Source organism: Electrona antarctica, assembly GCF_951216825.1.
Source record: "Electrona antarctica genome assembly, chromosome: 22".
NCBI classification, from domain to species: domain Eukaryota; kingdom Metazoa; phylum Chordata; class Actinopteri; order Myctophiformes; family Myctophidae; genus Electrona; species Electrona antarctica.
In genome coordinates, this window is record NC_136805.1 from 34861177 (window position 1) to 34876397 (window position 15221).

General features: G+C 45.0%; 1 protein-coding gene across 2 annotated transcripts in view; it reads right to left on the reverse strand.

Annotated features, from left to right (window-relative positions):
- Positions 1–937: 937 nt before the first annotated feature.
- Positions 938–15221, reverse strand: part of adamts14 (ADAM metallopeptidase with thrombospondin type 1 motif, 14) — a gene marked incomplete at its 5' end in the record, with an annotated part of 102359 nt that continues 88075 nt past the window's right edge. For both annotated transcript variants that reach the window (XM_079493075.1, XM_079493074.1), the window contains 6 exons: positions 938–2497; positions 3416–3526; positions 6618–6747; positions 6994–7201; positions 9721–9853; positions 13192–13357. In XM_079493075.1, the coding sequence (XP_079349201.1) occupies positions 1881–2497; positions 3416–3526; positions 6618–6747; positions 6994–7201; positions 9721–9853; positions 13192–13357 (1365 nt within the window). In that variant the 3' untranslated portion in view covers positions 938–1880. The remainder of the gene's footprint in view (positions 2498–3415; positions 3527–6617; positions 6748–6993; positions 7202–9720; positions 9854–13191; positions 13358–15221) is intronic.

Here is a 15221-nt window from a genome sequence, read left to right on the forward strand (position 1 = left end):
ATGCCGCACAGTAAAATCCTCAGTGTACATGTGTAACTCGTGTACAAATGTACAAAAGCGCACAAAATGTATATCCAAATGGTCCATTTGGACATAAGATGTACACTTTCAGAGTTCAAATAACACTATGGGGATTGTAGTTGAGTGGCGGTTGGCTCGCAAACAGACTTGGGAAGTTCCAAATTACTAACAGCACTGACAAACTTGTGTGTCGTCTGCTCGGAGCAATATTTAACAACCCACACTGTAATATATAACACATATAATATATATATAATATTTTTACACTGTCAGAGTTAAATGAACACTCTGGATGTTGCCGTTTTGGCTCCCCTAAAATGTGTTTACCGCAGCGGTTTCCAACCTTTCCTGGGTCAGTGCCCACTCCAAACATCGTGAAAAGAGTTGCTCGTGGCCCATACACTGACACCACGCTAGACAGGAACGCCCAAAAACGTCACATCCGGTTTTAGCCTGGGGTTTTTCTATGGCTGCCAATGCAACTTGGTCCAATCCTTAATCACATACGGACAAACATCTATGCCGATGCTATCCAACTTGCGGAGGTAGCGTGCCTTGTCCACGGGCAATAGATCTTTCAACGTATGGCATTGCAAATACGTTTGATAATCGCTACTCTGCTCAATATTGTTTTGAAAATGCCGCAAATTGCATTGCAGTGAACGAGCGCAAATCACAACTTCCCCTGGTGGTGGGCGGAGTCACAGTTTGAGGCGCTGTTTACGCGCCGTGGTGTCAGTGTATCCATCATCTGACCTAAGTGGTCAGATGATGGTTGCCCCTTTAAGGTCAGATGGCGGGCCACTTGCATTTTCAGAGCATGTTTATTTCAATGATCAATCAATCAATTGTGTTTCGACTTTAAGTTTTTTGATATATATATATATATATATATATATATATATATAAATATATATATATTGATGTTAATATACATTATTATATTGATGTTATATTATCATTAAAATCATAGTGCTATGCCAATTATTTGGGGGCCCACTTGGAATGCCCCACAGGTTGGGAATCACTGGGTTTTTTTAATGTCGCCACAAAGGTTCACAATACAAACATCAATAGTAGTTCTAATGCACTTGGAACAAACAGGCTTACACACACACAACTGTACACACATCGAAACATACATGGTAGAAATGCAGTCGTCACATTTATTTTGAACAAGTCTTGTAGTCATTTTAGTTGTTTTTTTTACAGCACCTTTTTGTTGTCGTTTTGTTGTTTTTCTTCCATTTCGTGTGTGAAGCAGAAAGGAGCAGAGCAACGCAGTGCACAGAGCTGCACTCTGCAGTTTTTGCTGAGGTAAACCATCGCTGGTCTAAGTCCACTGGCATCATGGGGCAAAATATTAAATTAAAATAAAAAGATCTTCAAACTTTTCGTTGTTCTCGCAGCAATAGTGTAATAAAAGTCCATCGGATGCTGCGAGGACGATGAGCTGACGCACACGGAGCTCCAGGGTTCGATGACAAAAAGCTGAGGGGGAGAGATTTTCTTAACCACGTAAGTAAGCCCTGTATACGAATAACTCCTCCTCGTACAACAAAATAGTTCAATAGCAGATCTACAAGCCTCAAGCTTGTGGATCAGCCATTTTCAAATTATTTGGAAAGGAGAAAAAAAAAAAGTGTAATTGTCAAATTGTGATATTATCAAACATAAATATCAAAACGTACCAGACGGTCTACATTTCCTTAAAAGGAAATGCATGCATTTAATTCAGTCTGACCAAAGAGCAGGGATAAAAACATATCCCCACCGGACAAATAAAAAAGAATGGAGCCCCTCCCCCACAGCCAATCGAACCCTGCGGAAGCAGCACGTTCACAGGATGACATCAGCGTTCATGTCGGGACAGACGCGCTTCTGTGAGACGAGTCCCTCTCGGATCCTAAAGCGTCCCTTTTTGACCTGACAGCGGCTGCAGGGCCTAAAGTGCTGTTCGGACTGTGCCCTCTAGAGGAGGCACCTCCGCTGGAGTCTGCCACGGGCCGCGGGGGCCCCGGAGGAGGTAGGAGGAGAGTCCCCGGGTCCGAGTGCCCCTTCCCGGCCGCCACGGAGAGGGAGGAGGAGGAGGAGGAGTCACCGGCGGCGGCGCCCGTGGATGGCGAAGCTTCGGCGGAGCCCTGGCGTTGGGTGACGGCGCCGGCGCTGGCTGCGCCGGCGGTGGTCAGCCCCTGGGCGGTGGAGCGGAGCCGCCTGCCCGCGGCCTTAGTGGTTTGTGGCGGGCTCTGGGTGGTGGAGGGCAGCGGGGGCAAGGCGGTGGGGCTGTGCGGCGTGGAGGTGTCGGGTTCCGCCGAGGCCAGCGCGGGCCCGTGGAGGTCGGGAGGGTCGAGCGTGGTGAGGCCCTCCTTTTTGCTGCAGGACTCGCAGCACAGCTTGTTGTATCCCGGGATGGAGCAGTAGCGAGCCAGGACCTCCATTTGACAGAAAATGGATTTGTCCCCAAGACATGGCTCATCTGGAGACAAGAGCGGGACAAAGCATTACAAACTCTTAAAAACCCCTTTCTTATTGTCTCTACCCATATTGTACAATTAAGCACTATAACTGAGCAACACACTTTTACAAATACAATTCTTGTTAAAAATGGAGTGCCATAACTTTTTTCCACCCTAGCCTAAATCCTGATCATCAGGTATTAATTTATTATTAAATAAGGAGGAAGAACTTTTCCAAAAAAGTGTACAGTATTTGTTAAAATGTCATTTTTATGTGAACACGCCCACCAGTATGCCTAGTTTGCCTGGTGGGTGGTGATGGGTGCAGGTGATCCACCTGAACTGAAGCCACACCCACAGCTGTTGTTGTATGATAAAGGGGGAGGGGTTAGGGGAGGGGATGATATTGTGATGTCACTATATATATCACTGTTTTATTCATTGGCACGTGTGAAAAAAAACCCCTACATACAAAGGGAAGACATCATTGCACATAACTACCACACCCCCCTTGGTGTGTTAATTATGTGCAATGATGTCTTCCCTTTGTATGTAGGGTTGATAATGAAGTACTGTCACCTCATAAACACATGAAAAACTGGAAAAAATAAAAACATATTTAAAAAAAAACCCTAGGACTATTGCTTTGGAAAGAAATCATGTCACCGTCCCCAAATGAAGAACGCTATAAAGACTTGGGATTGGTTCTGCAATGCGGGTTCTTTTTTACCGTTAGTGTTACCACTCAGTTTTAACAATGAAAGCTAAGAGATTGTCCTCAATCTGCAGGTGAGTGACGCATTCAGAGACTGACTTGTGAATCCCCACAATTGTCTCCAACAATATTGCACATTTGGTGAACACTATTTTCAAAACGAGCTTAGACTTCGACACCTGTCACATTTTCCCACATACTGTAGAATTGCGTGTTGACTTACTGGAAGAGAGTTTATGGACAGGGTTTTCGGCTACTCTCTGGTGTACACTGTCGTCCTTCAACGTGGAATTCTCTGCCATTTCATTGGTGTGGGGAGACGCCGACGACTGGCCTGCAGCATGCAGACAGAGGGCCAAATGTCAAACTTTATGGTAATCAAAAGTGTGCCTTAAATTTTCTACACTATCAGAGTGTAAGCGTGCGTGCGTGCGTGCGTGCGTGTGTGCGTGCGTGCGTGCGTGCGAGGGAGGGATGTCAATGTCATAATGCCTCAAATTATAAATTATATGTCAGAAACAGCATCAGCAGCTTCAAAACTATTTTGCTTGCACCCGCTGTAAACCATCAGCACACGCAAAGGCAGGACGTGCACCATTTATGTCCTGAATGGTCTTTTGATTGACAAGGTTAACACAATTACAGCCCTGTGCAAATAAGGCGGTATTTCACGCCTGAGAAGACACAATGATGGACAGGTTAAGAGTCCAGCTCCTGTAACTCAGGGAGAGTTTCGGAAACTTGGCGCTGCGCTCGATACAATCCCATGACAGGTCCATTTAGCGCCATCTGTACACTCTTCTGGGTTAAAGTAGGATTTTACTGTGTGCAATACGTGAAGTGGTTCGTGTGAGGAACGGCCTTGGGCAGTTGGCAACATTCAGATGCCTGTATTCGTTACAAGGCTGCAGGTAGCTCGAGTGCTTGTTGGTTTGAGTCATATAATGAGCCTTGTGCACTGCGCACCACTGTGGACCTGTGAGTGATGCAGTAAATGGCATTGGACTGAAAAACGCTGTCCAAATGGACCTTACAGGTCAGTTACTCTGACAGTGAACAAATGGAACAGACAGCCACAAACCGAGGGTGCTTGAAATTAATGAAATTCCTTGAAGTTTGACAAAAACTGGACTAAAAGATAATTATTTCTGGAGGAGACCACTTACTACTGCGGTTGTCTCCATCGGGGCCAAGGCACACTCTTACGAGAGAGAATGAGTAAAATAAATAAGTAAAAGAAAAGTTGTTTGTGTTCCAGCCAAGTGGCCTTCGTCTCTTTACCAGTGGTGGAAAGTAACTAAGTACCCCCGCACCCTCCAAACTGGGGTCCCACAGGGATCTGTACTTGGTCCCCTCCTCTTCTCACTGTACACTAAATCCCTTGGCACCATCATCTCTGCTCACAATATATCCTATCACTGCTATGCCGATGACACACAACTGTTTCTATCCTTCCCCCCCTCTGCCACCCAGGTAGAAGAACGCATCACTGCATGCCTGGCTGACATCTCACAGTGGATGTCTTCCAACCACCTCAAGCTGAACCCAGACAAGACTGAGCTTCTGTTCTTCCCAGCTAAGTCCTGCCCTATGCGGGAGCTAACTATCTCCGTAGACAACGCCCTGGTAAAGTCTGTCCCGACAGCCAGGAACCTTGGTGTTGTCCTGGACAGTCAGCTCTCGTTCAAAACACACATCACAGCTGTCACTAGATCCTGTAGGTTTACACTCTACAACATACGACGAATTAGACCGTTCCTCACCCAGGAGTCAGCCCAGCTCCTAATCCAGACAACAGTCTTGTCAAAACTTGACTATTGTAACTCCCTCCTTACTGGCCTACCGGCATGTGCACTTAAGCCCCTCCAAATGATCCAAAATGCCGCAGCCCGCTTGGTCTTCAACCAGCCAAAATTCTCACATGTCACCCCCCTTCTCCGCTCCCTCCATTGGCTCCCGGTCGCTGCCCGCACAGAATACAAAACTCTGATGCTGGCATTCAAAGCAACCAAAGGCATGGCCCCCCCATATCTCACAAGTATGATCGTACCCTACAAACCCTCCCGCGCACTCAGATCAGCCAACGCAGGGAAGCTGGAGGTACCTTCACTAAAAACGCCGGGACAACGCTCCACATGTCCCAAACTCTTCTCCCTTCTGGCTCCAAAACTATGGAATGCACTTCCCATCACAGTCAGAACTGCAGCCTCACTCCCAATCTTCCGCCGTAGTCTGAAAACCCACCTCTTCAGACTCCACCATGGCCCGTAGCACTTGCCCTAGCCTAGCCCCTTAGATAGCACATTATGTAGACTTAGATAGTATTTTAAACAGACTTATAGCTTGTTACGTAGACAGCTCTAGAATTGCACTTTATGTAGTCATAGCACTTTATAGTACACATGTATAATATATTATATAGTATAGTATGTATAGTTTACATAGATACTCCACTGTTACGTTCTTAGTCTAGGCATGATTCATGATAACTACTTTTTATATATGTGATGTATGCCATGCTTTTGTTATTGCTTAATGTAAGTCGCTCTGGATTAAGAGCGTCTGCTAAATGCCTAAATTGTAAATTGTAAATTGTACAGTACTCAAGTACTGTACTTAAGAACAATATTGAGGTCGTTTTTACTTTACTTGTAGAGTACTTCTAATTTGCAATAATAATAATAAGATATGCACCGATGTATGGGCAACATATTGGTATCCCCCCACGAGAGACGTTGTGTGGCTAAGGCTGAAAGTATCATCAGAGACATTCACCACCCCAGCCCAGAGGAGTTGCGATATTGAGGGGGCAGAAAACAGCCTGATCACGTGGTTCATGTACTCGCGGAAGCCCATAGACTCCAATGCATTCCGTAAACTTCCGGTTGTCCCTATGTGGAGCCTTCAATTAGGGACAAACCAATATATGTCTATGTAGAAGAGCCGCCATTGGACTGGCCCCATGAAGTGAACAGAGTTTGCGTAACTCTGTCTAGATAGTAGATACTCTATGGCTCTGCCCCGGCCATGGCCTGTTCAATCCGCTGTCGCACCCATGGCCGAGGCAAGCGTTACCATAAGGGGCAGTATACCACCAGACTCTTGAACAGTATTATTAGACTGCTGAACAATTAAGAGCTAAGTACAGTGACACTGCACACCCCGAATTTGTGTTTTACTTTAATAGGGGCTTCCTTTTTATATTTATACATGGGCAGTCATCACCTATTTATTTATTATGCATATTGAACCAATCAATCAATCAATCAATCAATCAATCAATCAATCAATCAATCAATCAGTTCTGTTCTGTTCTGTTCTGTTCTGTTCTGTTCTGTTCTGGACCCCAGACCGGAACACTCCGTCATTCTCTGTCATTCAGGACTTCAATTAAACGTTTACAGTGTGTGTCATTCAGGACTTACCCGGACATGGACTCAGTTTGCAGATGAGCACGGTTTCAGGTTTGTCGCCCTCACACTGGCCTATGCTGTTGTCGCTGCTCCTGCACACCACCTGCCTCTGTTGGATGCCCTCACCACAGCTCACTGAGCACTGAGCGCACACACACACACACACACACACACACACACACACACACACACACACACACACACACACACACACACACACACACACACACACACACACACACATTTAACATCTTTATTTGCTTTCACATATAACAAGAAATTCTCAAACACAAAGAAACAATAGTAGATGCACAAACTTGGGAAACTAAATGTAGGCATCACACACACACACACTCACTCTCACACACACACACACAGTGTGACTGACCTGGGACCAGGCCCCTGTCCTCCACTGGGCGGGGCAGGCCGTGTGGTTACAGGTGCGTCTCATTTCGGGCCGCTGCTCGGTGCAGTGCTTGGTGTGCACGGGCCTGTTGGTTCCGTTGTGGAGGCTCTGCATGCACTGCACGGCCCGGGACTGGTAGCCCAGCTTCCCACACGTCTTACTGCACGGCCCCCACTGCTCCAGCACCCAGCTGCCCGGAAATAAAAATTATAATTCAGTCAGATAACTCAGGGGTTCTCAACCCGTGGGTCGCGACCCCTCGGGGGGTCGCCAAATTATTTTAGGGGGTCCCCAAATTATTTTCAAAGAAAAAAAAAAAGATTTTGTTTAAAAAAAAAAAAAATCACGATTTTTCAAAAATAGCAGACCTACAAGCTCGTAGGGCGCCACTCGGTGGTGCGCTATGAGCTTGTAGATCTGCTATTTTTCAATAGCTAAATTATAACATAATGCTTAAAACACCAAAAGGGGTTCCCGCCCAAAATGGGTTAAGGTTATTGTAGCAGTCAATTTATATTGGGGGTCGGGAGAGGGCGGGGCGGGGGTCCCGAGACGTTGCCAAAGCATTTTCGGGGGTCCCCGGCCAAAAACGTTGAGAACCCCTGAGATAACTCATGAATAGATTGAACAAATATTTATTATGGAATGACAATACACGTGTGGCATAATATTTTATCTTGGGCTTTCGGCTCTGCTACATATTTTCTCCCGGCACAATTAGGCCTCACTCACACCTAAGGCCCAGGCCACACGTATGTGGATCTTTTGCTAAACGCACATTTCTTTGTGCGTTTGGGCCTTTCAGCCACACGCAAACGGCGTTTTCGGCCACTCAAACGGAGGTTTTTGGAAACTGATAAATAAGTGAAGATTTTCGAAAATATCCGGATCAGTGGAGCTGTGTAGTCATGCTTTTGAGAAACGATGATGTCACCACTTATTAACGCATATCATTTTTACAATAATTAGGTGAGAAATGCAGCTTGTGCCTGCATGGAAACCACACAGACGGATATCGCTGATTGTTCATGTTTATATATCACTGTTAACAACTTTAAAACATATGTTGCATCAACTGCACCGTCTGCAGCGCGAGCAAAGGCTCTGCTCTGCTGCATCCTCCAATAATAAATATATCAGCCTACAGCCAACCTACCAATAAAGGACCGAGGCCAAATGCCATTGCGCAGTACACCATCAACAAGTCTGTGTGTGCATAGCCATGTGAAACTATATTCTCGTGCTGTATTTTGCTCTCAAATGTCATGGTCATGGAGGAAGAGAGAGAGATGGTGCAGAGAGAGAGAGAGGTGTGTGAATGCAATCGCAAATAGCGTGGTTGGTGTTGGTGAGAAGAAAGTATACAGTGAGTTTTTTGTTTTGATTGTATTGCTGTATTGTTGTATTGTGCTTTCTGCTTTGGCAATGTAAATGTATGTTTTCTCATGCCAATAAAGCCCTTTGAATTGAATTGAATTGAGTGGGTCGCCGTGCTGAGTCATATATGGCACATCTCTCTCCTGTTATAGGTAATAAAGGGCGCACCCTTGACTGGATTCCATTGTCACTGTGCCTGCATGCCGTCAATGTGCGTGCATGAAGTTGTATTAGCCTACAGATAGATAGATAGATTCTTTATTTTTGTGTCATGCACCCAAGGCGCCCAGCCCACATGGACTTATAGGACACACCATACAAATAATTGCTTCAGTATTGCATTGTGTACAAGAAACAGTTTTTTTTTTTTTTTTTTTTTTCTACACAAACATAATGCATTTCCAATGGGAGTCACATAGTTTGAAGACACAACCTTGTTGCATGGGGGGAGGGCAGAAGACAGCCATGCAACAACCATGTAAGTAACAAGGTTGTGTCATGAAACCATGTGACTCCCATTGGAAATGCATTGAGGCGGCCATAACACACAGAAGACACAGGACACAAGTGTGTCTTGCGTGTGTCTTAGGTGTGAATGAGGCCTTAGACAACCATCATTAAACATTAAGAGCAGGGAGATAGATATACAATAACAACCCCCAGATGGGGAACAGAAATAGCAGAGCCCATTGGTGGTGCTGGGGTGGTGGTGGGAGCAAACAACAACCAGGAACGCATTATGCAGAAGGAACGCAGGAAGAATGCAGTCTTACGTAGGTGAGCTTAAATTGGTCCAATTGGTCAGCTGATTGCCACGTCAGCATATGAAATGTGGGTCTGAATACACCCCTCGAGTATACCTGACTGAACTAAATCCGCAAGCTATGTATGTATCATTAATAATAGTAAACTTTATACTTGTCCACTCCACTCCACTCCTTACCCGTTTGAGTGTGAGTGTGGGTGATGCGCTTTAATAGATCATATTAATTATTGGTATGTATTTTGAGGTAGGTGGTCCGTGGACCCCCAAGTGGTCCGCAAAGCAAGTTTTCATTTTTTCACAGAATCAAAGGTTTTATGGTCACGATTCACCAGGATTCTGGATGGCTTGATATTTTTGTAAATCTCTATGGGGGAAAACTGAACGGCCGATGTTTCAGTGGAACCAGAAAACCACGGCGACTGCAGTCATGGGTTCTCCAACGCGTCACATGCTATGAGCTTATCGATCGGCCATTTTCCGCGATAGCTTTCCTCACAATATCTCACACGCTGGCGTTTCAAGTGGTTAAAGCAAAACATCCAGTAGAGGGAGGGACACACACTCACACATGCTGGCTGCACTCGTTGACGTTGCACCGCTTGCGGATGGGCTTGGGCTTCTTGCTGGTCTCGCAGAAGTTGCGATGCACCAAGCGGCCATCGCTCTTCCTCCGACAGCCGTACTTGGTGTACTGAATACCTGTGTGATCAATGTGGAACAATTCACTGTTATTAATGTCCTGAATACCTGTATGATCATGGAACAATATTAGCCCTTCGCTAAGTCCCTCCGCAACCCGTCCTTGTCCAATAGGCACGTTAGCAAGAGAGGAGACATGGCAAGCTGTCCTTCTCACTCATTGAGATGCATGGAAAACAGCACTGGGTATACTTTCTAAAGTAACTTCGTTAGGTTACTGGATTACTGCCATTAAAAATAATCCTGTTAGGGACCAGTCGAAATTTAAAAAAGGGGGCCCTGGAGGAAAATAGGGGAGGGCCATGTCTTATTAATTTTAGTCAGAGGGAGGGTGAGCTAATTTTATTTCGAGTCCAAGGGAGGGTGATCCAATTTTGATAATAAAATAGTCTGGGTTTTATATATATATCTAATACTACAGCTTTTCTGAATTAATGTACAACTTTGGTCAACGATATACCTCTGTTGCTTTCACTTGGTTCTTCCCAACAGGACCGGTTTTCATTGTTCTCCGTCAATCATTGTGCTTGGCCTATCCAAGTGTGTAAGTACACACTTCAACCCCCACTTTTCAATAGGTTCCATTGCTTGCTGTGTTAGGCGTTAGACTTCGAGACCATTGTCCACGTTGGCCGTGAGTTCAAGCCTCACAGCGGACAGTTTTTTTTCGCGATTTTTGCGGTCACTTTATTTTCTCACATATTAAAAACGCTAGCAGATTAAAGTTAGGAATAAATAATACTCAGGTAAATGTGATATTAATTAATAGGAGAGGGTGATTCCTTTTTGTTTAATCACCTGGGGAGGGGACTGGATTTTTATTTTCATTCACAGGGAGGGTGATGTTATTTTATATCAGGACACATACATTTCCTCCAGGGGTACCCCTATTTAAATTTCGACCGGTCCCTTACGTTACAAGATTACTCACTGAGAAAAGTAACTCATTAGATTATGTTTGGATTACTTTTACGACAATTTTTTTTTTTTCTGAATGCCTGCGTAAATTGGTTACATTGTAGTACTGCCTATACCGTCATTGCGCCGCCTTATCACGGCCCATAGTAATCAACTCTATTGTTAAAAAAACACTTCAATAATGATATTATACACCAGGGGTAGGCAACCTGTGGCACCAGTGCCAACATTGGCACCAAGGATGGTGTTCACTGGCACACTGGCATAAGTGTGAGAGACAGGCTTTTTGGTAAACTATTGACTATTGACTAAACAGTCAAATAAATAAAGTCCCTCACATTTGTATGTAAATTACATCCTGCACATAATTCTACATTCATTAAAACTCTGAACTCTGACTTCATGGGGAGAGAGTCGAGTTATTGCGAGTTATTGACTATAATGATCATTATAAATAACAATGTGAGACAACATTTTTAAAAGGAAGGGAAAAGGTTATATTTGTGTACAATCAAAATATGTTGGAATTTTCTATGTGGTGTCATTAAAATTAACGTTGACAATTGACATGGCACACTGCCAATTTAGAAAATACAAACATGGCACTTTGTTTCCAAAAGGTTGCAGACCCCTGATATACACCATAGATAGACAATATCCCCTTTACAGCTCTCTCCTTATTAACGAATCCCTGGAACTACATATTTTCAGATGGGGGTCGGAGGCCAAATACAGATAATTCTGGGGGTCCTTGAGATGAAAAAGGTTGAGCACCACTGGCATAGAAACAGGTTTTTCAGAAAACTGTTAGGATTTAGAAGCCTTTTATTTTTTAGAATCGGGCCACAGGTCAAAATTGGTTAATTTACTTAGACACTGACCTCCTCCACAGGGCTCGGAGCAGTGAGTTAATGTACTTAGACACTGACCTCCTCCACAGGGCTTGGAGCAGTGAGTTACTTAGACACTGACCTCCTCCACAGGGCTTGGAGCAGTGAGTTACTTAGACACTGACCTCCTCCACAGGGCTTGGAGCAGTGAGTTACTTAGACACTGACCTCCTCCACAGGGCTTGGACTGGAGCAGTGAGTTAATGTACTTAGACACTGACCTCCTCCACAGGGCTCGGAGCAGTGTGTTAATGTACTTAGACACTGACCTCCTCCACAGGGCTCGAAGCAGTGTGTTAATGTACTTAGACACTGACCTCCTCCACAGGGCTTGGAGCAGCGGGTTAATGTACTTAGACACTGACCTCCTCCACAGGGCTTGGAGCACTGGGTTAATGTACTTAGACACTGACCTCCTCCACAGGGCTTGGAGCAGTGGGTTAATGTACTTAGACACTGACCTCCTCCACAGGGCTTGGAGCAGTGAGTTACTTAGACACTGACCTCCTCCGCAGGGCTTGGAGCAGTGAGTTACTTAGACACTGACCTCCTCCGCAGGGCTTGGAGCAGTGAGTTACTTAGACACTGACCTCCTCCACAGGGCTCGGAGCAGTGGGTTAATGTACTTAGACACTGACCACCTCCGCAGGGCTTGGAGCAGTGGGTTAATGTACTTAGACACTGACCTCCTCCACAGGGCTCGGAGCAGTGGGTTAATGTACTTAGACACTGACCACCTCCGCAGGGCTTGGAGCAGTGGGTTAATGTACTTAGACACTGACCTCCTCCACAGGGCTCGGAGCAGTGGGTTAATGTACTTAGACACTGACCTCCTCCGCAGGGCTTGGAGCAGTGGGTTAATGTACTTAGACACTGACCTCCTCCACAGGGCTTGGAGCAGTGAGTTACTTAGACACTGACCTCCTCCGCAGGGCTTGGAGCAGTGAGTTACTTAGACACTGACCTCCTCCGCAGGGCTTGGAGCAGTGAGTTACTTAGACACTGACCTCCTCCACAGGGCTCGGAGCAGTGGGTTAATGTACTTAGACACTGACCACCTCCGCAGGGCTTGGAGCAGTGGGTTAATGTACTTAGACACTGACCTCCTCCACAGGGCTCGGAGCAGTGGGTTAATGTACTTAGACACTGACCACCTCCGCAGGGCTTGGAGCAGTGGGTTAATGTACTTAGACACTGACCTCCTCCACAGGGCTCGGAGCAGTGGGTTAATGTACTTAGACACTGACCTCCTCCGCAGGGCTTGGAGCAGTGGGTTAATGTACTTAGACACTGACCTCCTCCGCAGGGCTTGGAGCAGTGAGTTACTTAGACACTGACCTCCTCCACAGGGCTCGGAGCAGTGGGTTAATGTACTTAGACACTGACCTCCTCCGCAGGGCTTGGAGCAGTGAGTTAATGTACTTAGACACTGACCTCCTCCGCAGGGCTTGGAGCAGTGAGTTAATGTACTTAGACACTGACCTCCTCCACAGGGCTCGGAGCAGTGAGTTAATGTACTTAGACACTGACCTCCTCCACAGGGCTTGGAGCAGTGCGACCAGCTCTTCAGAGCCCACTCGTACGTGTCCAGTTCTGCCAGCAGGACGTTGTTGTTGGTGATGAGTGGCAGCAGGTCCTCGTGGATGATGTACTTGTACGTCAGGCTGATCTTGGTGTCTTCCTCCTGCGGGATGACCTACAGTACAGACGGAAACAACATGATATACTGTACAGTTTGGTTTTACTTATAGGTTAAAATACTGCAAATTATAAACCACTATAGCTGGATCTCAAACGTTTTCGTGTCTAGGGCCACCAAATTGATATGTATTTGGCCGTGGAAAAAGTTTTGTGCCAGTGACCCCCAGAAAAATAAGTTAAAATTAAAATAAGAAAAACATTTTAAACATTTTCCAATACTAAATAGTCAAAGTTTGAGTTTGAGTAGCCCACGTATGAACTTGAAGCATGGATAAAGTTGTGATGCTGTATTAACACATTTTGCTGGGGACCCCGTGGAACCACCGCAAGGACCCCCGGGGGTCCCCAGACCCCACTTTGAGAACCATCGCTTCAGTGCAGACTACAATGAAGTATAAGTATAAGTATGTTTTATTGGGCTTAAAATGGCCATGCCCACTTGCCCAAATGTGCTGACATCATCAATTTGTGATGACGGCATTGGACGTTTTTAGCCCAATGAGTGTTTTTTTGCAAAATGAATGATTGGAATGGATTCAGCATCATGAAAACCCCCCAGTTTGACATGTCACATGCTACTTAAAGCATGATGACGTTTTGAATATTTTGCCTTCTATAGGTTGTAATTGGTATGGTCACATATTATGCCAATTATGAAAATAGCTCAACATATGCAAGTTAGCATCCGGCAGTTTCTACATGCTGGGGATCCATACTAAATATGTCTAACATAAAACCTTGGTGTACTCAACATGTCCGGGTTCACACATGTCCGGGCTCTATGGGCTGGCTACTAGACGCATGCAGGCTTGCAAAGAATAATTTATATATAGAATGAATTATTAATGAGCAAGGCAGGTCTATATGGAGATAGACCCTGACGAAGACCTCGGTCGAAACACCGAGGTGCCCTTGAATCTTTTTCTTTGCAAGTTTGCATTTTACACCTTTTGGGAATTAAGCTGTACTACTTTTTTGTTAGTAGAAAGAGGAGTACAAAAGAACACAGGAAGTGCGGAGGCCCTGTTTGAATGAAGCCATATGCAGCAGTGGGAAAAGTATCAATATTGCAATGTATGCACACTCTGTTATGAGTAAAAGTCAGGAATTTAAAAGTAGCCTACAAATATTGGTCAAAATGTACTTAAAGTAACAAAAGAAGTACATTGTGCAGAAGTTTTCAAATGTATAAAATGTATATATAAATATAATTGAAATATACTGTAGATGCGACGAATTGTGAGCTTTTAGATCGGCTATTTTCAAATTGCCCAAAATCTATACAGGACCAAAGTGGTCAATGTAAAAAAAAAAAGTAAAAAAGATTTGCTTCAGTCTGAGATGTAGTATATAGAAAACTGGAAATAGCCTACTCCAGTAAAGAAAAAGCACCTCTAAATTACAGTACTAAGTACTTGAGTGAATGCACTTTCCACCACTTGCATTTGAAATGAAGCCAAGTGTTCTCTCACCAGCTGCTGTCTAATGAAGCCTAAATGTTCTCTCACCAGCACTACAATGCTGTCTAATCTAATGAAGACTACATGTTCCATGTTCTCTCACCAGCACTACAATGCTGTCTAATGAAGCCTACATGTTCCATGTTCTCTCACCAGCACTACAATGCTGTCTAATGAATCCTACATGTTCCATGTTCTCTCACCAGCACTACAATGCTGTCTAATGAGGCCTACATGTTCCATGTTCTCTCACCAGCACTACAATGCTGTCTAATGAACCATACATGTTCTCTCACCAGCACTACAATGCTGTCTAATGAACCATACATGTTCTCTCACCACACCAGCACTACAATGCTGTCTAATGAGGCCTACATGTTCCATGTTCTCTCACCAGCA